This window comes from Electrona antarctica, assembly GCF_951216825.1.
Source record: "Electrona antarctica genome assembly, chromosome: 15".
NCBI classification, from domain to species: Eukaryota; Metazoa; Chordata; class Actinopteri; order Myctophiformes; family Myctophidae; genus Electrona; species Electrona antarctica.
In genome coordinates this window covers 13,480,618-13,504,423 of record NC_136796.1, presented here as the reverse complement: position 1 = coordinate 13,504,423, position 23,806 = coordinate 13,480,618, and the positions used below count along the sequence as shown (strand labels likewise).

Here is a 23,806-nt window from a genome sequence, read left to right as displayed (position 1 = left end):
GAGAGAGAGAGAGAGAGAGAGAGAGAAAGAGAGAGAGAGAGAGAGAGAGAGAACAGACAAAAACATTTAGTAAATTTGATCAAGTGCAAAGTTGTCATTGTTTCCTCCCTGAAGTGTCTTTTGAAAAAGTAATACAACTCTCAATCAAAATCCAATATTTAGGACATTCTTTGACACCAGGAAGCTGCTCCCACAGACGGAAGACTATTCTGAACACCGGCATCAAGTTTAACAATAGAATATGGCCCAAAGACTGGTATCCCGATGTGAACTTCAGCTGGCTTTGATTCAACCCCAGTGGCCCCTGTTAACTTATTATCTGGCCTGTCGCTGGCCTGTTAACTTATTATCTGGCCTGTTAACTTATTATCTGGCCTGTCGCTGGCCTGTTAACTTATTATCTGGCCTGTTAACTTATTATCTGGCCTGTGGCTGGCCTGTTAACTTATTATCTGGCCTGTTAACTTATTGTCTGGCCTGTCGCTGGCCTGTTAACTTATTATCTGGCCTGTTAACTTATTGTCTGGCCTGTCGCTGGCCGCAGCCCCAACTTCTCCTTGTTATCGACCCTCTTCCCAAGCTCTACGTTACCTGCGTGCCAGAGTGGATGAACCAATGGCATCAGGTGAGCGGATGCTCTTGCTGAGAGCTGAATGGATCTGGCTAAAGGTGGGTCTCTCCGTTCTCTCTTTCTGCCAGCAGTCCAGCATCAACTGATGAAGATGGGGTGGGCAGTTCACCGGCGCTGGCAGCCGGAAACCATCTTCTATGGCCTTGATCACCTGCAGGAAAAGGAGGAGGAGGGAGGGGAGGCATATGGGATGAAGGGAGACAAGAGTGTGTTTTGGTTGGTGGTTTGAAATGCCACTCAAATCAGATTTCTAAAGATGTGGATCAGTCTGACACTGAATCCTGATCTATGCTTTGTCGCATGACAGAATATAAGTTAAGCAGTACCCGTTGCAGATAGGCCACCGATATCTGAATGCACAATTCAGATCGGATCACTTGCAAATAACAATATATTACCTATTACTTACCTATTACTTAAAGAAAAAAAAGTAATCTTATTACTTTATTTTTTTTTCTCGCCCCCAGTAATTGCATCTTTTGTCCCCAAAAGTCTCAGACTACCCAGTTTGTTCCGGACGGTGTAAGGCTCGGCCTTCGGCATCCGATAATTCACACGTACAGACAAGTGTGCATCGTTTCCAGTCTAGATCTAGACTGGATCAGCAGCCTGCAAAGCAACTACATCCTAACCCAGTCTAGCATTAATAAACACCCAAGCCCACTTTTGGAAAATAGTAACATATTAGTAATATTATTACTCAAAATGTGAAAGTAATTAGTTATACTACTAGTTACTGGAAAAGGGTAATAATGTTACTTTCCAACACCGAACATCAGTGATCTGATCTTTGAATATTTTCTCCACATATTACATTCCGCTGTAGACAATGAAGCTGAGGGCAAAGTACAAAATTCACAACTTGTCTTCGCGTCCCTGGGGGTGAACGAAGGTTCCCTAAGGAAGCCGTTTCATTTCTGTGACGTGCAGTGGAGCACAAAGTGCAAGCGGCTATGATGAGACGTGATGAAAAGATTTGCCGTGCGCCGAAGCAATTTGGTCTTGAGAGAAAAGAGCTCGAAGAATGGAAAAAGATTAATGGATGTATTCATGCAAAACATCAACACAACAAGAAGAGAGTACCTAAAAGGGAAATTGCTGAGGACAAATTGTAATCTTTAACACTATTCTTAATCTTGGCCTTGTGGCTGCAGTTTCACGAATTTGAATAAGAAGAAAAAAGTTGAAAAGTAATCATCCATTTGCAGTGAAAATTAAGTGAATTCTGTACAAACGAAAAACAACATCCCTGGAATCTGACGAAAGAGGAAAAGGAGGTCTGTACTCAAATTAAAAATAGGCTCTAATGTTATATCAGTTGAGGGAAATGCATTTGTTTTTCACTTGACGTGACCTTGCTCATCATTATACTTATATTATGCACTCTGGAAAATTTCATCTGCATTGCTGCGTCCTCATATTTTAGGGCAGGATTAGTATGAACTAAATGTAATCAAATGTCAAGGTCGCCGTTTTGTAGCTGGACCTGATGTTGGCATCAGCTACAAAACAACTGATGCTTGACTCCTTGCTCAATATAGTGTTACATTAACAAGGTTGCTTGTATGAAATTCAACTGCAATAAAACCGCAATAAAAACAAGAAAAAACAACAACACTGTTGCTCCTGAATGCAGCGATATTAGATGGAAAGTACAGGACCAAGAACTTCTAGCTATAAATCATATCAAGAAAGCAATTTCTCCACAGGACACTGGATATGGTTATTAAATAACACATGGCATGCTGTGTGAATTCAATCGCAGTCAAGGAAAATCTAAACAATACCAGAACTCCAATAGCACCCATACTTCCCTGTGAAACGCAAACGCCTTCACATTGATACCTTTTCACAAGTTTGAAAGAGAAAGGGAAAACTGACACCTTAAGATGAATTATCTCGACGTAACATTTTCTTTCCTCTGTGAAACAGCACGGCCCTCAAACAGCACACAACCTGAAGATGTCCCTGTAGAGTGTAGACTCTCAATGTTCCCCGCCTGCTCAAACCATTGTTGTCCCCATTCAAACACCATTCACAATAACACTTCACAAGAGATATACCCTCAATATGTCTAGGCACACACGGTTATGTCCTCCTGCTGAATTACTTGAGGAGTACAATCTCCTGCAAACAGAACAAATATGTCAAAAGAATAATCAGGGAGGGAACGCATCCATCACCAGACCTATTACCTAAATGTCCTCTCTCTACGTTTACTCTAGGACGGTTGTCCACCCTCCATCCCTCCCTCCCTCCCTCTGCACCTGAAGTTCTATTCTCAGAGAACAGCGCTCAAAGTGCTTTTTCAGCTTTTGACATTTTCCATTTAATCAAAGCTGGGAGGTAAAGGGTACGTTGGATCACAGGTGGGCTGGCTGTGCCTGCCAACTAAATTGCTGTTATGATATTATGTATCCATTAAAAATGGATTCATATCCCAGGTGCTCTACAAGTGGGACCTTTGGCCTCTCGTTTGAGAAGTTTGGTAAATGTGAAATGGAGGGAGTGTTGTGATGATTTGGCCAAATATGGATGCTAAAGACAAAAAGCTACTTAGACTTATGCATGTGGCCCATGACACGTTTCTACAGTTGGAGGCCATCACTATTGTCCTTTTCTTTTTGCTGAGGTTTACGTGATCTGCGCAAAAGGGCAGTTAACCCATTTTGGGCAGGAACCCCTTTTGGTGTTTTAAACATTGTTATAATTTAGCTATTGAAAAATAGCAGATCTACAAGCTCATAGCGCGCCACCGAGTGGCACGCTACGAGCTTGTAGGTCTGCTATTTTTGAAAAATCGTGAAAATATTTATTTCAGAAAACTGGAGGATTTAGAAGGATTTTTCAAAATGTTGAGGTCAGGCCTAAATGGGTCAAATGATAAGGGACAATATCGGTGGCACCCAACTGTACGTTCAGTTTAAAAATGGAGCATGCTAATCCATTTCATTTGGACTATACAACTCTCTGGATGAAGGATGGGCATTAGAATACGATTGGGTGTCATTTTAGACAGCATTACCATAATCAAGCAGGGAGGCTTTAATGAACTGTGTGAACTTTTAACATCATCACTATATGTGCTTTAATACTATTTAAATGGCCATTATCTTCCCCAACTACGCTCAAAAGAAAATAGCCCAGAAAAAAATAATCTGCTCTCTCTCTTCCTCGGCAGCCTAATATAAATGCTTTCAACCTTTTTTGTTTTGGAAGTTCCCCTTCCTTTAAAAACAAAATGTAAAAACAACGACCCTTTTCAAGGACAAGGCGTTGACGTGACCATAGGAATATAAAATGTCTGGCCACCCCATGTTGTTAATAATAGGTTTTCGCCCAGAACCTGGCAGTAACCTATATCGACTAAAGGATCTCTGCAGACCTCAAATAGCAACACTTTACATTTCCTGAAAAGAGACGGAATAATCTGTAAGGATTTGGACTCTTTTAAGAACACACTGCTGCTAGGGGAGAAGCTATAGGACCAATGGAAAAGGGGACAATCTATCTTTAAGAGAAACAGGATTGGTCACGGAGCTGATGTGGACTTAAAGAGGAGACTTCTTAGGCCCAGCCGAAGCTTTAAGAGGCACCGTGACTTGGCTTTCTTTTAATAAGATCCCAGCCGGGCCATGGACACAGAGTTCACACAGAGATGGAGAGAGGGATGCCTGCCACAGAGAACGTCGGCAAGGCACAGAGAGGGAGGCAAACAAAAAAGCCCAAAGATGAAATAAAGAGAGAGAGAAGCAAGGCATAAGAGAGAAGGTAGAGAGACAGAAATGGGCTGTACCCCTGCACAGCTCCTCTTTCACGCGAACACGCACGCACGCACAGTCACACACACTTACATCCTGGTTGCCCATATCCCAGTATGGTCTCTCTCCATAGGACATGACCTCCCACATGACGATGCCAAAACTCCAGACATCTGAGGCCGAGGAGAAGCGATGGTATTGGATGGCCTCTGGAGCTGTCCACAGCACCACACTCTTCCCTCCATGCTGGGAGAGAGAGAGAGAGCGAGAGAGAGAGAGAGAGGGAGGGAGGCGGGGGGAGGTTTATCTCTTACTTTGACTTATTAAACATTTTATTTTGCATCAAAAGAAACTTGGGAGGTATGAGCGCTGAACGTCTTCAGTAGAGACTTCAAACGAGCACGCCCAGCCACATCCCCCCCCCCCAAAAGAGACACTTCCTTTGATAAAAGCTGGCCTGCATGCATTAAGATTGGCAAATAACAAATTCCCGCTGCTGAATTACATTTTTATGTTCTTCAGCCTGGGAGCTAGTGTTCACACAATGTAATACGTTTTTCTGACCCGAGCTCACTTTTGTGATGCAGAATGATCCATTATCCATATAGTTTCAGAAAACAACGTATTAAATATTAAAAGTCCGGAACATTCCTCAGAAAGAAGTTCCGAGTTGAATCGCCAACAACACTGCAATACCCACACAACTCAGCTACCTGACAAACACATCCAGTACTGCTACTGCTGAGTATTACCATATTCTGCCCTTACCAGTGAGGTGTATATGGCCTCTATCTTGTCGTCCTGCAGGGGTCTGAAGCCTGACACCTTGCAGCCCAGATTGGAGTTCACAAGCACCTGGAGTGTGAGGAGGCAACCGGTTGGATTAGGGAGGGGGACCCCTGAGAGTCACAGTCATAGACTTACAGTAAATATACACATCTAAACATGGAGGTGGCAAACATGCATTATAGACAAGCACGAATAACACATTTCTGCACACACGCGATCACACACACACGCACACGCACACGCACACGCACACACACACACACACACACACACACACACACACACACACACACACACACACACACACACGCACACTTTACTGTATAGCACTTTATCCTCTCCTCATCTTCTTTCTCACCTTGTGTGCCGCTAGCCGTCGATGTACAAAGCCCATCTCAGTGAGGTACTTCATCCCTGAGGCCACTCCAGCCAGCATGTCCATCAGCTGCATTATGCTCAACTGACCTTCATGTTTCTGAGGGTAAAATGGGAGCAGGAGAAGAGAAGAGAAGAGAAGAGAAGAGAAGAGAAGAGAAGAGAAGAGAAGAGAAGAGAAGAGAAGAGAAGAGAAGAGAAGAGCAATAAGGCAGAGAGGGCAAACAAGATGAAAAAACTAATTAGGAAGAAAAAAAAGGTGATAAAAGCAGGTAAAGACATGGGATGTAAGAAAAGCACTGTGTGTATCTGGTAGTAAACAGCTGTATAATTTTGTGCTCACCGATCTGAATCTCTTGGAAAATAAAAACAAACAGACCATTAATTCATATCATTATAAACCCTGCTGAGACGGTTCAGTGCCGCACAATAACAATTTATAGGAGCTTACAGCATCTTAGAGGGAAAACGCTCCATTTGTGCAGTTAATTATGCACATTTCCTTTATTACTTTAATATGCAGCAAGATTTCACGGTGCTGCATGTTGATAATCTCACAGCAGAACCCACGATTATTGTAACTAATACGCCATTTGTGAAACAGCCGGAAAATATGGTTATTTGTGATGACTGTTATTAAACAATGTGAATTAAGGACTCACACACACACACACACACACACACACACACACACACACACACACACACACACACACACACACACACACACACACACACACACACACACACACACACACACACACACACACACACACACACAGCACAAATATTATTCCAAAACTCACTCTGAGGAAGGAATCCAAGGCCCCATTGGACATGCTCTCTACCACTATCATCATTGTGTTACCTGGAGAGAGAGAGAAAGAGAGAGAGAGGGGTAGGGTTATATGAGTCTAGCCCTGTCGGCGGCAGGGGACGCATTGTGCAGTGCCATCCTTCACCCAGTGAACTGTGGAGGAGCTGGGAGAACCTGTGCGCTGCTCTGGCTGTCTCAGCAAGTTTAATGACCCTCTAAACATGCGCGGATTGCGCGCACACGCACGCACGTGAGCGCACGCACGCACGCACACACACGCGCACACACACACACACACACACACACACTCTTGAACACATCGTACACCCACACACAAACATTCTTTCTGTGCCCAGGCACAGATGGCGAGGGTCCAGCAGTGCTATGAAATTCACAGAAGGGAAAATACTGCAGAAGACATACTGGAGGAGAGAGAGAGAGAGCAAGGAGAAAGGAGGGGTATTGGTGGCTGGTTGGAGGACACAGGTAGAGAGAGGTGGAAACATTTACCTTTTGGAAATGCTATAATCCCTTTTTCCTAGGAAGACACATGTTTGTCATGGTGTGTACAAGAACAAAAAAAAGCCATTTGGGAACAGTAATGTCCCCATAATCCATGGCTTGGTATAAGGTCACTGCAGGGTATTCTGTCTAATGGAAGGGTTATGCCTGATTCATACTTGATTGTGTGCCAAGTCGCCCACCAAAAATAAATGACTTTTCTTGTGACCACTGCGCTCTGACTTCTGGTGCGATATCCACTCAAAATAACATCATTAAAAACAAAGGTACTCGATTGCACACAGTGGCAAGAGTAGCTACATTTCAATTATTATTTATTTCCTTCATAATAACTGAGAGACAGACGCTAACCACACTGATGAAGGCTGGATAGCCGAAATGTTTTACTGTTTTACTTTAGCCATTATTAGTATTAGTACATGGCTTTACCAGTTACAGCATGGATTGGAATAGTGAGAAAGCCGCAGAAACATTGCTGTTACTTACAGTATATGACAGTATGGCAGCAACAAGACAGAGCCGGTTGAGTGGAGTGGAGAGGGAAGTAAGTAATAGAGAGAAACTGACGAAAGACACATGGAAAGGCAGTGGAAAGGGCAGAGGACGAGAGAGACGGGGAGACAGAGAGCCGAGGGGGGGGGGGGGGGGGGGGAGTCAGAGTTTGTGGTCAGCTAAGCAGAGAGAGAGAAGTGCTACTCCATTAGAGAGCATGGCAGTGCAGACACCTCTAACATCCAGGTGAGAGAAGGTGTGAGTGCACCGTACAATCCACACGTACACTGTGTACGTGTGGATTCATTCATGCAGAGAAACCTGTGGGAGTCAAGTAAACTGGCAAATGTGCCCTCTCCCTCTCTCTCTCTCTCTCTCTCCATCAGACATTACACACACACACACGCACACACACACTCTCCTTCTGCAAAAGTACAGATGGCAAGAGAGGTCCACTCGGTATTTCACAGAAAAACAGAATAAAAGAAAAGCTGGAGAAAACTAAATCACCGCAGAAGTCAGAGAGCGAGAAAGTAAGGCTGTGCTGTAGGTGACAGAAATATGGAGGTGGAGGGATTGTGGAAAACAGCTGCGTCTTGAAGATATACTAACCACTTTCCTTGTAATAAACATATCTGGCAAGAGAGAAAATAAAATAAATGCCAACAGGCACTGTAATACCCACATAATATGACGATGATAAGATGAAAGACATCCAAATTGTCTGTAACAGTGTATATAGCACCCGCAGCAGCAGGTTTTTGTGCCCTATACGTTTGGATGGACTCACACAACCCCAGTTCACAGTTTTAGCCTCTGCTGTGCTCAGCAGTCAATCTAGCAAAGAGGACGCTGGGGGTTGTACGGTGTACGGCCATGGTTGAGTATCTCTGACCCAGGATTTCAGGCAGCTTGGATGATCTATTACTGTTTTTCTGTGACATTTTAATGTCAAGGACAACCAAATTGACTTGTATTTGGCGGTGGACACCCATTTGGGGAGATATTGTGCCCATATTGGGGCGGCAGTGGCTCAGGGGTAGAGTGGCTGGATGGGAACCACAAGGTTCCCAGTTCGAACCCGGGCTCCCCCAGAGTTAGTGTCGAAGTGTCCTTGAGCAAGACATGAACCCCTAATTGCTCCGGATGTGCAGGTTGGTGCCTCGCAAGGTTTCCTCCGGTGTGTGAATGGGTGAATGTAATGCACAATCTCCGTGAAGCACCTTGGATAAAGGCGCTATATAAATGCACCATTTACCATTTATAAGAGATTTGTCAAGATTTTTCAAAAATAGCATCCATCTACTGCACAAGCTCACAACGCGATGTGACATGACGCGTTGTTGTAAAAATGTTTGTAGGCTAAATGGTTCAGCCATATGCGTTTTGACCTAGAGTTGTTACACTCTGATACTGTAGTTAAATTAACACGAACGCTGTGTGGGCTTTTGAATAAGCTAATGGAAATGGTACAAGTGGCAAGTGGGAAATGAGTCAGCCCAGAACCATTGTTAAAATTGCTCTTTGTTGCAATCCTATAACAGTGTCAGAGGTTATTTCTGACTCACAGTCACAAGTGGGCCTCTAGCAGATTATTATATTACTACTCACCTTGCCTGGGAGGCATACCATTTTTGGGTTTCTCATCCGGTCGGGAGCAGAAAGAACATACGTCAACATGACATATGTTCTTTCTGCTCCCGACCGGAGGGTGGTTCCACCCTGATGACTACAAACCAGTGACTACATGTAGTCACTGGTTTGTAGTCATCAGGGTGGAACCACCCTCCGGAACCAGAATTACCCAAAATAATTCCCCGCGATCAAGGGCATTCATCATCATTTTAGGGCCTACCCAATAAAAGCCTTGATGTCATGTATGAATCCGAGAAGTTTCTTCAAGTACTTCTTGGAATAGTTTGTTTGGTAATATCCATCTTTTAGTCAAACTCGTAGCAACTGGAAACAAAAAGGGCAGACCAAAACAAAGTAACGCCGAAAAACCTGAATCACCTTACCAGAACCAGTGCATTTTTGTTTATTTTTTATTATTATTATTTTTTTGGTCTAAACCACTCCTAGACTGGATCACATGGATGATTTTGGAACACAGACCAGGCTTTCCTCTGAGGTGGAAAGTGACGTGAGGTTACTACTCAACACACTGCACTGATGACACTTCAAATGGTAGCTGAACGGAGACGGCAATCCTTGTCTTGCTCAAGGACACTTAAACACCAACCCAGTGGAAGCTTAGCTGAGGATCGAACAAGGACCCTTCCGATTCCCAAGCGGTCACTCTACCTCCTGATCCACTGCCACACACACACACACACACACACACACACACACACACACACACACACACACACACACACACACACACACACACACACACACACACACACACACACACACACACACACACACACACACACACACACACACACACACACACACACACACACACACACACACACACACACACTGCTGCAGCCACACACACAGCCATACACACACAGCTGTGTTATAGGAAGAGCTAACAAGGACAAATCCTGATCAATATGGGTACCGACTGATCAATTCCAAAAGAATCGAATGGAATTGAATAGAATAGGTAGGGTAAGTGATTTAGATTTTCTTTTTTGCTTGAATCAAAAATGTTAAAAGGTTAAAGCACTATTATTCTGAGAGTAATCACTGTCTCGCCTATTTAATAAACAGAAAATACATGTTCAAGTAGATTGAAAATGCTCAAGCAATCAGGAAGGAGTACCAATTCATCAGCTTCAATTTTTATAGTGTCCCAGCTCCAATTTTGTCTGTTCATTTCTTAGTGCCATCCCTTCATATTTCACTTGTTCAATCTGTATTCTGTGCAAGTCTCTCTCCTGATTGCATGGATAAAATAGGTATCCTGAACTGAAAATGCATTTTCTGTTTACTAAAGAGGAGGAGAGATGGGGAGACTCCTGTTACTGAACAAAAACTCTATTATCGTCATCTTGGTTAATTGGAAATCTGAAAACTCACCTTCACAGAGACACTGGCTGAATGAGCTTTCATCATACTGTACTCCTGAAAGATACTGTACAATGTAAGGAGAAAGCCTGCTACTTTTGAAAAGATATGGGGTGGGTTCTTTGAGGTTCTACCTTCAATATCTCCTCTGGGTTGATTTAGTTTATTTATATTGTTATTTTTATTTATTTATCCGAGTTGATGTTGTCAAGTGGTGTTGTGTACAATACAGAGTAATGAGAGCTGTGTAGTTTACCTTTCTGGGGTTGGGGTGGGGGGGTGGGTGGGGGGGGGGTTGTTTTTGCTGTTTTTTGTCTTCTTTTTTTTTAGTTTGTCTTGTCTTGTTTTAAAAAAAAAAAAATCTTGATTCTGTAATTCATTGTTTTAAATGATGATGTCTGTATTATCATTAAATAAATCTTAAAAAAAACTTCTACTTATTTTAACAAAAAAACACACACACAAGTCTCAAAGTGGTACGCATTCTGCCACAGCAGCAGCATCCTGCGACATCAATGGCTCCTTTCCTCTTTTAGCCCCTTAGTCTTGTTCCACAGTTATCCAAGCAACCCTAACAAGGTGTTTAGCGAACAGCAGGGTTCTGTCTCTAATGACACACCCTGTGGTGAGCCTTCCCTTTGAAGGACGCATGCAGCCAATGGAGGGAAGTGGTGAGGGGTGGGTTTGGTTGTGTTGGACCGGATGAGATGGGAGGTAAGGATTCACAGGTGAGGCTGCTGAACACGCTTTGGACTGGAGAGGACAAGCTAGGTCATCTGGAGGCTCACATCATTTGTTGGCTCATTAACCGGGCAGCTTGTAGCTAAATACCAGCTTAGGATGAGACGACACGGTGGAGATACTCAGACTCGGAGTGGGAGAAGGGAGGGCAGAGAAGAGACATCGCAGAATTTAGCACTTTAGCAATACAACCATAATCTTTATCATTCACCACTGTATTCGAAATAATTAGTTGGGGTGTGGACATGCATTTTTGTTACTTTTTGCCAGGTGCTTGAAAAAGCGCCTGGACTACATTTGCACCTACCACTACTGACAACCGTAAAGACGACTTCAGAGGCGACTTTAGTGACGACCTAGTCATGATTAGCTGCCTCCCAGCGACCTTACTACTAGCGACCTAGTCATGATTGGCTGCCTCCTAAACCAATGATAGTCTGAACGGCATAAAACCCATGCATACTCTGGACACTGGAACACGGAGCGAGTGGCAACATTAGCTAACAGAAGCTAATGTTATGAGCTAACTGGAGCTACAGGACAACCATAAGAAAACACAGTGAACAAACAAAAGAGCGTCGGAAACTAACGAAAACGGGCGAGCTTGTTGCACCTGGCAATTATGACTGAGAGTCATTCTTGTTTATAATAGCTACAGCATAGTGCGTGGTGTCTGCTTTGTCCAGAACGTGCAAGCACATACACACACAAACATAGATAAAAACACACATGCGACCTAGGGGGTGGTGTTGTATCCTGTTGACGGAGGTGTTGGGTGCTGGCGGGGGCGTGGCTAGTGGGAGGAGCAGACCAGCAGCGGGAGGAGGAGAGGGAGGAGGCAGGAGGATGTGTTCGCAGGTGGGCTGATTGGAGGGCTGGTGGGGGGTAAGTGGTGTAATGCAGGTGATTTGAAGTGCGTGTGTGCGCGCGTGCGTGCGTGCGTGCGTGCGTGCGTGCGTGCGTGCGTGCGTGCGTGCGTGCGACTGAATACCTGCCAAGTGAGGAGATACAAGCAGGTGTGTGGGCACATTTCTTGCTTCAGCTTGTGTGTGTCAATAACAGGGAGAGTGTGAGCTGATGTGTGCATGTGTGTGTGCGTGTATGTGTGTGTTTGTGCGTGCGTGCGTGTAGGCGTGGGAGAGATTAGAGTGGATTTCAAGCCTCCGCTGGGTCTCTAGCATCAATTACTGTACCCTGCACATCTGCTGCCATCCTACTGAGCACAGTGTGTGTTCGGGCACAGTGCCTATCTGCTCATACGGGCGCACGCACACGCACACGCACACGCACACGCACACACACACGCACACGCACAGTCACAAAAACTGCACTGGTTGCCCAGTAGTGTAAAGACTTGAGAAACTCTTTAACGCCTCTTCCTTCACCTGCCATTCCCATTAACCTTTATCTCGTCTTCCTCTCTCTCTGCTTTCAGTCACTCCTCTCTCTTCTTTCTCTCCTCCTCACCCCTCCTTCATTTCACCGCTTTTCATCCTCTCTTCCATTCACTCAAACTAGCCCTTCTTCACTTTACAGGAGATCAATTGTAATCCGCCAGCGGAAAATGAAAGCTTGATGAAAGCTTGTATCTCTCTCTCTCTCTCTCTCTCTCTCTCTCATTCCCTAGAACCTCCTATTCTTTTCTCGTCCGTAGTACAAACTGGCATACGATTTGTCCCCTCCCCTGTCCACATCCTTTTGCCATCCATCCCTCCATCTACTGTCATTCCCTTTACACCTCTCTTCTCCTCCTCCCTGCCTCCTCCTTTACACCTCTCTTCTCCTCCTCCCTGCCTCCTCAAATAAGGTACATGCATGTACCACATACTGTAAGCAGTACACACACACACACACACACACACACACACACACACACACACACACACACACACACACACACACACACACACACACACACACACACACACACACACACACACACACACACACACACACACACTGTGCCCTCAACATCAAGATGTCGATGTGCACTCTCTCTCTCTCTCTCTCTCTCTCTCCTTACCACTGGTGATGACGCCCTCCAGTCTGATGATGTTGGTGTGGTCAAACTGTCCCAGAATGCCCGCCTCGCTGAAGAAGGAGCGCCGCTGCTTGTCCGAGCAGCCGGCCCGCAGCGTCTTTATGGCCACGGGAAGCTCCCTCTTACTGGGCAGCTTCAGGCAGCCGCGACACACTTCCCCAAAGTCACCTGTAGGGGGAGACAGTCAGACAGGAGGCAGTGAGATGATGCCCTCCCTCCACGATTTTGTAAAGGAGGCCCGAGGAAACGGTGAGAAGGAGAGGGGAGGGGGGGGGGGGGGGGGGGGGGGGTGGGGGACTGATATCGTAATGTGTCTGTGCGTCTGTGCCAAGATCAAAATGGGGGCCGCAAGGGATTAGATGGGGGTTAGTAGGAAGGAAGGAGGGGGGGTGGGGAGAGAGAGAGAGAGGGAGCGAGAGAGAGAGAGAGAGAGAGAGAGAGAGAGAGAGAGAGAGAGAGAGAGAGAGAGAGAGAGAGAGAGAGAGTGAGAGAGAGTGAGAGAGAGAGAGAGAGAGAGAGAGAGATAAGGGGGGGGGTCTACTGAAGCAGAGGTGGAGAAATGGTGCAAAGAAAGGACAGAAAGCGATGACGCAAATGAACAAACATGCGTTGTTGGGAGAGAAGAGAAGAGGAGAGGAGAGGAGAGGAGAGAGAGGCCACACCAACGTGAAATCCAAAGAGTTCAAAGGAACATCAAAGAGGGACAAAATAAATAGGCATCATCTCAACAGATGACTGTCGCTGGCAGCAGAGTGCCGACTAAAGACGACTGCGGCAGCAGACGGTCCTCATGCAGTGTTTCCTCTCTGTGGTTGAATTCTACATATTTAAAGCTGCAACCTGGAACTCATTTTAATGAATAAATCAATAGTCTAACCAATCTGCATGGGAGAGTATTTTAAATGAACACAATAGAATATCTGCAGTAGTCGGAGGTGGTCTCCCTGCTCTTCCATTGAAAACTTTAGAGCCTGGTGTGGCTTTTGTTGGGAACACCTGGTTGACAAGTTGAACTGCCTGAAGCTCAGAGTGGTAGAAACTGTCTCTCGTCGGGGAAACCTGGGGTTTGAATCCGGGGTAGAACACAAAGGTTACGGATCGCAGCTTTAAACAAGGAAGACAGGTTTGGTAGTCCAAACACTTCTACCAAAATCCTACACTTACTTAAAGAAGAGTCTCTTATGCCATGACATTGTTTTGACATATAATACAGTAGAAAATTGGCAAATTTGCATTTGGTATGCTGTGACAAAAATGGTTTGCTGCTTCGAGTGAAAAGGGACCATCCTCTCGAGCCACTTGAATTGAACCTGAATTAGTCTCTGCTATACCATTATATAAAGTATGAAATCTCAGGGCTAGATTAAGGCCCCTTTTACATGATAACGGGTTCCATAGAAAACGGCAAAATAAAGTATTGTTTGCAGGGGTCCGTTGAGACGACACTGTTTTCGGGGGTTGAAAACGCAAAAAGTGCAAATCTTTGAAAACGGTCCGCCGATGAACCTGCAAAACGTGTGACATCATGGCTCACATCAGCTCACGTAGCTTACGTTTATTACATTGGTGCAGAACTGTAGGTAATATCTGGAGTTCCTAGAATGAGCAAGCGCTCCCTCGCCCCGCTCATCCTACAAATACAAATGTAGCGATTAGCGAGCCGCCGCATTGGTGAACCATGATGTAAACAAACAGCCTTGTGATAGGAAGTAGAACGGAAGTGGTTCTAGTATGCATGCGTGCCTGGTCTATCTGGCAGTGCGTCACCGCCACCTGGCATGCGCACTACAGCGTTTCCATTCACTGTTTAAGCTTAATAAAAAGTGAGAACGCAGCGGGACTTGCCGTTTTCTCTGGAGACCGTCGCCTAACACTCTGCATTTTACTGTACACGTTTGTACCTGTGTGGACGATCCTCTCTATCTTGATGCTGGAGTTGTCCAGCTCCTTGGCAAACGCATGGACCGCCTGGAGAAGGTCCTCACAGGTCTCTGGATCAATGTACGTCCTCCGTGTCGGGATCTTAACTGGAATGGTGGAACGCGCGCACACATACACGCACACGCACGCACACGCACACACACACACACGCACGCGCACACACACACGCACACGCACACACACACACACACACACAAACAGCGTTAGTAGAGATATAGAAAATACAGACAGATCAAGCAGAAAGGTAACCTCTCCATTATAGAGAATCGATGCAGAGACCTTACCTAGAGAGGTATTAGTACATCTCACAACTGGACAGGGAAATGGATAATAAAACTACTAGTCTGCCAGCAGCATTCATTTTCACTGTGCATTTTCACTGTGGTGTTTACCTGTGAGAAACATTTTTTATATCTAAGCTGACAGCATTTGACCTGTGTGTAAAGCGGTGATGCACCCTAGAGGTAGGTGGAGAGCATCACATCTCTTGCCTCATCGATCGAGGTCTTGTATCAGCTATCAATATTAGCTTTTATTATTAAGACAGTTATTCCTGTAATGTTTGAACATTGGTGTATAATAGTTATTATTCTTATGAGTAGAAGCGATTTATTGGGAGTAGAATGGGGATGTACAGGGGCTGTTATATTTACATTTATATTAAAGAGTGGGTGTGGCTATAATAAGCATTGGGTATCGTGTGCGCACATCTGGACTTCAGTTCTCCGTTGGTCCTGGGACGGTCGGTCGGTAGGTGAAAGTGCCCGTAAATGTTATTATAAGGATCAATGTCCACATTATACCTTTCTTGTGTAAATGTGTTAGTCGGTTGTATGTTCTGCGTTTAATGATTGTATTGTGTGTTTTCTTATTTCAACAGTAAAATTACCTGCTACTGCTACTATCGACAACAAAGCCAAGCTATCATAACTGTGCTATAAGCGACGTACAGACTGGTTGATTTTATTGTATAAACAGTATAGTTAGTGAATGTGTGTACGTGTGTGAGTGTGATATAAACAACAAAATACCATTTTCGTTGTGTTTGGTTTGTTATAAGTCGATTGAGTTGAGTAGTTTGCACTGTTGTGTCCAGGCCAGCGATCCATGTCAGAGGGTGATTGTTTAGTAAACATCTATTAAGCAATATTCTGAACAGTAATTTTACGGAGAACCAGTAATTTTACGAGGCACCAGTAATGTTACGAACCAGTAATATTACGATGGTACAGTAATTTTATAAGGGAACCCTGTGATCAAGTGATCACAGTGACAATCGTTAAGATTAGTATCAACCAGTCTGCAGTCGTGCGTCCGTGTACGGTGGAAAAGCTATGCTAGCGAGCGTTAGCCTTTGATGAAGAGGAAGGTGGAGACGAACGTCAACATAAACGCCGTGCCAGCCCGAAAATAATCGGTGTGTTGGATCGGACTGTTTGAGGGACTTCAAAGCTCCACGAACCTGAACCAAGAGGCTCGTTTGTTGTGCACCGAGGACGAGACGTGTGATGAGGAAGGGTGTCAGTCAACTCACGTGAAGGGTGAGGAAGACTCCGTTACCACGAGGCTTCGATCAGACAACGCTACAAAGACGTCGAGCTCAGATTGCACCACATCTAATACATCATGTGAAATGTGTTATATGCTTGTGTGTACTGGGATAGGATCAAAGAAGCTATCATTGCATTTGACGAGGCAAGCTACTATTGCTAGCATAAGCTAAAGTGCATTTATCTTCTGTGGCATTGTTATTGTTGAAATTGACTTTGAGTGCATTAACGGTGTGTGGCCACTAGGCGTCACTGTTGCCTTTGGTAAGGACTGTACATTTTAGAAGTGACTTTTTGACCACTGAGAGGCACTATGGCGTCAATAGATGACTTAAAGAAGAGGCGCACCAATGCGCAAAGAGACTTTACAAGGAGAGTCAATAAGATAACTGACAATTTGGACCTATTAAGTGGAGAAGAGCTACTTAATGAACAGAGGGGACTTCAGATGGCATATGATGTGTTCTGGGGAATTAATGATGACTATCTAGATGCCATGGAGGAGGATGCAGACACCGACCATCAAAAGGAGATTGCAGATGTTAAAGGTAAAGGAGAGGGCTGTCGCCAAAAGTACAGAGACACTATGCTGCAACTCAAAACCACAGTATGGAGAGACAATGTGTCGGTCCAATTTGAGAAAGCCAAAATTAGACTAGATGGTGAATTTGAGAATGCCAAAGGTCTTGATCAAAGTGAGATCACATCAAATCAGTGTGAGGAGATGTGTGAGCTGTTGAACACCACTGCCACAGACCTTGAGCTCATAGTGGACAAGTGGGCCCCTTTCGTTCCCAAGGAGGAGGGTGCTACTTTACGGGAGAGCATCAAAGACTATGACCGTGAGTTAAAAGCGCGTATCCGCACATTGAAACGCCAAGTGCGTAAGTTAGGAAGTGAAGGAAGTGACATTTTTGAGGATACGTTTGACAAATACGCAGAGGTCCTGGACCACACTTCACCTGCTAATGAAGAGCAGGGTAAAGCCATGGACACCGGCCAAAGCAAAGCGCCAGCCACTGGCGGGACTTCAGGTGAGCAGGACGACCATCTTGACGGTGCCTTTGGGGGAGGTACTGCGCTGGTTAATCCCCCAGGCCTGTCACAGTTTACATCGCTGCGGGACGCGAGCGTGAAGAGAGAAGCGCAAGTTACGTCGAGCAGTGGTGGAGTGAGGCGGGTGAGTGCTGGGCCTGGTGCCGTGCCAGGCGCTTCCTTCCCAATAGGAGGGGTGGTGGCGCCACGGCTAACATTGGCTCCTCTGAGTCTGCCAAAGTTCCATGGAGATAGGAGGAACTATTTTCGCTGGAAAGAAAATTGGACTAAGCTACAGAACCTGGCTGAGCCATCAGGTTTACCAGAATTAAAATTATTTCATTTGCTGGACAGTCTCGGTGAAGCGGTTAAAACTGAACTCAGGCTTGAGTATTACCGGGATGTGGAGGACGTTTTCCGTGCATTGGATGATCGATATGGGGATGTGTCGCTGATTGCTGATGACATTGTCATGGAGCTGCAGGAGATGCCAGCAGTGCGTGGAAATCAGCCAAGAGAGACTTTGCAATTGATTCAGAAAGTGGAACGAGCTTTGGATGACCTGACATCATTGCAGTGTGCAGGGGCTATCAACAATCCGTTGGTGGTCCGTGCACTGGAGAGCAAGTTACCACACGATTTGCAAACACGGTGGCTTGTATTTCAGTCTGACCCAATGAACAGGGTCACCGTGTTGAACAGGTTTAGTGGACTGTTACATTTTCTACGCTGTCAGAAGACGGTCCTTACGCGGCAGGAGCAGTTGCAGGCTAAGCGACCGGACAGTGCCAGGGCGGGTGAGCCGCAGCCTCGCAGCAAGCCGACTGGAGATAAATCGCAAGAGCGGCGGGCATTTACCAGGGCGACAGCAAGCGAGGAGGACTCATCTCGGAGGTCCTGTGATGTGTGCGGGGAAGGAGGCCATGCAGGCCGCTTGTACCGATGCAAGGCCTTTAGGAGGGCTAGCGCTTCACAAAAGAGAGCTCAGGCAAAAGAAACCAATGCTTGTTTTATGTGTTTGGATGTACATTATGGGGAGTGCAAAAGGGACTTTTTATGCAAAAAGGAGGGATGCAAAAGAGAAGGCCCTGCTGACCACCACTACATGCTGTGCCAGAGACCACGAGCTGATAAAGGCACAGCATCTAACGCCACTGTTGGTGGGGAGACTGCAATGGAGGGCAGACTGATGGACAAAGAGCCACAGGCTCTAGCTGCGAAGGAAGAGAGTCTTGTCGCTGAGATAAGTCTCCTGAAGAGGCAGTTAGCTGAGTTAAAGCAGGCTAACACACACAAAGTGTCTACGACAGTGTGTGCAGGTGAAGGTGGACCGAAGGAGCTCCCGGCTCTTTTAATGGTGGTTCCTGTGTTATCTCGTGGGACCTGGTTGAATACACTGATTGATCCAGCCTCTGACACAAATTTCATTACTCACCAGGCAGCAAACAGTTTGAGGCTTGTGGGTGAGCCTGTCACTCTTATGATGCGTGGGGTGGGTAGTGTGGAGACTAGGGTAGAGTCAACAAAGTACTGTGTGTGCGTGAAAGCGGCATTACAGAGAGAAAATCCACAGAACCTGATGGACCATGAGATGGTCTGCTATGGACTGGACAAGATTGCCAGCCTCACTGCTGTAGACGGGAAGGAATTGGCAAAGTTCTTTCGAGGCGCTGTGAAGCCTAAGGAACTACACCGCAAAGCAGAAGTGGAGATGCTCATTAGTGCAACTGAAGGTCGGCTCATCCCCCAGCGAGTGGCGGTGAGAGGCGATCTGATATTATGGAACGGTCCTCTTGGGAAAACTGTAAGCGGCCGGCATCCGGAGCTCATCGGGAGCATGGGGTCTACAGGACACCAAGCCTCGACTCACGTTGCATGGTCCATGATGGCAGGGGCCGTGAGGGTCGAGGTCCCTCAATGCTGCCCGGAGTGGGGTGTCGACAAGCCCGCTGGATATACTGCTCCGGTGGATGTGTGTGAAGCTGCCCGTGCACCGCAGGGCGTCGGCCCTGTGAAGGTAAAGAGCGTCGCCGTGAGCAGTGAGTCCCTCAGCAGCCCCCTGGGACTAAGTGTGATGTTGGCGGGGGTTGAGGCTGTGCTAAACACCAGGGGTTTTCATCTCAGCTCTTGGATGCAGTTTGGCCACAGTGGGAGGAGCGGAGATGAGACCCGGAATGCCAACCAGATGGTGAGTTGCTGGGGCCAGACGTTTCCTGTGACTGACTGGGGGCAGAGAGGGTCTGGGATCCTAATCAGACCAGATGGAGAGAGGCTGCAGGGGAAAGCATTCTCGGCGGTTTACAGCGGAGAAAGTGGATTCTCGCCAGCTGCGGCTGCGAGGGTTTCATCAACGCCACTGGACGGCGGGACGAAGAGGCTCTGCAGAGCCGCGGAGAACGATTGTGCGCATTCCTGGTTGCCCGGTGAGACCGGCGGTCATGAACAGTGGGAGGCGCTGCTCACGGCTGAGGACCGTGAGACTCGTTACTCTGACATGCTGTTCCTTCCTTTTGACCGTGGGGGGATGGAAGGAACATTTGCAGGTGTGGAGCGCCGTGCGAGGCGTTTGCGTGAAGGCCCACCTGGGTCTACTCATCGGCTGGGACCAGTCGGTGGGGTCATCTATCAACCTCATTAAATGTGGAGGGGTTGGTACTTTAACCTGGGCCAACAAAAAGCCTCATTGAGAAATACCCAAACAGACTATTTGACTTTGTGTGTTTTTTCCCATTTTTTATAAGCGGGTGTTCCTCTCTGAGGTGGCTGTTTAGTTAGTAAATGTTTACTATATATTCAGGGTTGGAGTGAAGTTTATATTTTCTATATTACTTCAAAGTACTTTTTGAAGTTAACATTTTTTAAGAGTGCAGTCTAAGACTTTGTTTATTTCTGTGCAGCCGATTTAAGTACATGTTTATTAGATATGGGTGTGTGACCTCCTTCGTGTATTTCACTCGTAGCTCAAGTGGGAGGTGTGGTGTTTACCTGTGAGAAACATTTTTTATATCTAAGCTGACAGCATTTGACCTGTGTGTAAAGCGGTGATGCACCCTAGAGGTAGGTGGAGAGCATCACATCTCTTGCCTCATCGATCGAGGTCTTGTATCAGCTATCAATATTAGCTTTTATTATTAAGACAGTTATTCCTGTAATGTTTGAACATTGGTGTATAATAGTTATTATTCTTATGAGTAGAAGCGATTTATTGGGAGTAGAATGGGGATGTACAGGGGCTGTTATATTTACATTTATATTAAAGAGTGGGTGTGGCTATAATAAGCATTGGGTATCGTGTGCGCACATCTGGACTTCAGTTCTCCGTTGGTCCTGGGACGGTCGGTCGGTAGGTGAAAGTGCCCGTAAATGTTATTATAAGGATCAATGTCCACATTATACCTTTCTTGTGTAAATGTGTTAGTCGGTTGTATGTTCTGCGTTTAATGATTGTATTGTGTGTTTTCTTATTTCAACAGTAAAATTACCTGCTACTGCTACTATCGACAACAAAGCCAAGCTATCATAACTGTGCTATAAGCGACGTACAGACTGGTTGATTTTATTGTATAAACAGTATAGTTAGTGAATGTGTGTACGTGTGTGAGTGTGATATAAACAACAAAATACCATTTTCGTTGTGTTTGGTTTGTTATAAGTCGATTGAGTTGAGTAGTTTGCACTGTTGTGTCCAGGCCAGCGATCCATGTCAGAGGGTGATTGTTTAGTAAACATCTATTAAGCAATATTCTGAACATTCACAATGCACAGCGCATACGCACGCACGCACGCACGCACGCACGCACGCACGCACGCACGCACGCACGCACGCACGCACGCACGCACGCACGCACGCACGCACGCACAGCAGGTCTAAAGGTGGCCTTACACTAGCCGATAATCGGCCATTTGAAATCTGACAGCACCACACACTACAGGATAATCGGAGCGGGGCCGAGCAAATATCAAACATTCTTGATGTTGATCGGGCCGAACCCGATCGCGCGCGGGGGGTGCCCGATTGAGTCGGACACCCCCCGAGCGTCAAAAATGCCCGATTATCGGCTAGTGTAAGGCCACCTTTAGTCTAACAACAACGATAACCCTACATGACAGTGCTTCTGTGTTTCTGTGCGTTGTCTGGTGCTATTCAGTTTTTGTTTGGCCTTGTGGACTCCTCAGACTGTCAGACATAACTGGGAGAGGGCAGGACAGGCAGAGCGGTCTTGTTGAGCTCCAGTTTTTATATTTTATGTTGTTGATGGTATACAGATACTGATGCTCTAACAATGTGATGGCAACTTAAAGCCTCAGCAGCAAAGCTTAACTTACTCAAAATAATGCAATGCAAAAAAATGCCTACAGTATGTTATTTCTAAATCGACTTTTATGCGATAACAAGCAATTCTTTATATAGGTCAGCCAAAGCTACCAACTCCACGTGGGGACCTGCTCGGAATTCCAACATTCCGCATTAGTCTGACAACGTACATACTGTACATACTGTATGTTGTTTTGAATTGTTAGTTCAGAATTGGGAGAATTGATTGGCTTAAAGAAAGAAAGAAAGAAAGAAAGAAAGAAAGAAAGAAAGAAAGAAAGAAAGAAATACATTTGCGAATGTATGTGAATTGATCCTGAACGTTCACTGCACACAATGAAGCAGCGAGCAGTCTGACCTTCTATTGTGTTTACACGACTTCAGAACACTATTCATTGCATGACAAAGTACATATAGGGCTGAAGTGGTTAATGGAGTATGGCCCTTGCTGCTGCTCTCTACGGCTATAGAGCGTCGCAGTCCCCCCCCTTTCATGAGGACACCTGGCCCAGGAAATAATTCCCCATGCATTTTTCCCATAGACATTTCAGAAGGTATTTATTTAAAGATCTGTACAAAGCCTCGAACAAAGCCAACTCGGATCGGGACAAATCAACACAATATTGATGGGGAATTATTTCCTGGGCCAGTCGTCGTCATGATAGGGGGCGGGATCGACTGCGACGCTCTATACTCTTTCAGAAAGAGGCCTAGTGCTTCCAGAAAAGCCTGGCTGAGGTTTGAGCTGAAATGTGATTACAGCCCGGGAATCGACCCTCAACAGTCGTATACACTGCCTGCCTCATAACAGATTATTGATTGATGCGCACACCCAAACACAACACACACTCATTCTGCTCTACTGTATGTCTTGTGTGGGTGATTGGTTTCAGGGTTAATTGTGTCACGGCCACAAGCGATTGAGGGGAAACTGAAGGATATTCACGCACGGTTGCATGAGGCACAGTATGCACTGGAGTGTACGTTATCCCACAGATTTTTATATAATGCCTCAAATCGTACACAGTAAAAATACCCCTCTGTCCCTCTCACATGCACACACATATAATGGGACATCTACTGTTACAAACTAATCTGTTCATGGAAATTACAGCACAAGTCTTGATCCTCCCTCTCCCAATGCATGATTCTAGGTCACTTACTTACTGGGATATAAAACTAGTGGTCTGAGCGACAGCTGAATGTGGAATGATGGTGTGATAAGAAGAGTCTGTCTGCCTGTCTCTCCCCTCGCCTACAATAAGAAGAGTCTGTCTGCCTGTCTATCCCCTCGCCTACAATAAGAAGAGTCTGTCTGCCTGTCTATCCCCTCGCCTACAATAAGAAGAGTCTGTCTGCCTGTCTATCCCCTCGCCTACAATAAGAAGAGTCTGTCTGCCTGTCTATCCCCTCGCCTACAATAAGAAGAGTCTGTCTGCCTGTCTATCCCGTCCTATCCTATAGAGTCTGTCTGCCTGTCTATCCCGTCCTATCCTATAGAGTCTGTCTGCCTGTCTATCCCCTCGCCTACATGTCTCTGTCCCTCCGTCTCTCTAATCATGCTCTCAGTCTCAACCAGCTGTGCATTCTTTCTCCCTCTCTTGCATTCAACCGAATCAGTTAAGACACTCGGTCATTAATCACTTAAACTCTTGTCATTTGTTTGTCAAATAGCGAGAGGAGCCAACCAAGCGCACTCTGAGCTTGTCAATCTGCCATTTTTGCTGAACGTTAGCCTATTATGTTACGAGAATAGGGATGCTAGCATAGGGATG

The 23,806-nt window shown here is 45.8% G+C and overlaps 1 protein-coding gene across 1 annotated transcript in view; it reads right to left on the bottom strand.

Moving 5' to 3' along the window:
• epha10 (EPH receptor A10) overlaps nt 1-23,806 on the bottom strand; it is a 208,741-nt gene that overhangs the window by 4,305 nt on the left and 180,630 nt on the right. The window contains exons 10-16 of the mRNA XM_079522689.1: nt 15,092-15,217; nt 13,173-13,358; nt 6,363-6,424; nt 5,540-5,656; nt 5,161-5,247; nt 4,486-4,638; nt 592-782 (exon numbers count right to left, since the gene is read on the bottom strand). Coding sequence (XP_079378815.1) covers nt 592-782; nt 4,486-4,638; nt 5,161-5,247; nt 5,540-5,656; nt 6,363-6,424; nt 13,173-13,358; nt 15,092-15,217 — 922 coding nt within the window. The remainder of the gene's footprint in view (nt 1-591; nt 783-4,485; nt 4,639-5,160; nt 5,248-5,539; nt 5,657-6,362; nt 6,425-13,172; nt 13,359-15,091; nt 15,218-23,806) is intronic.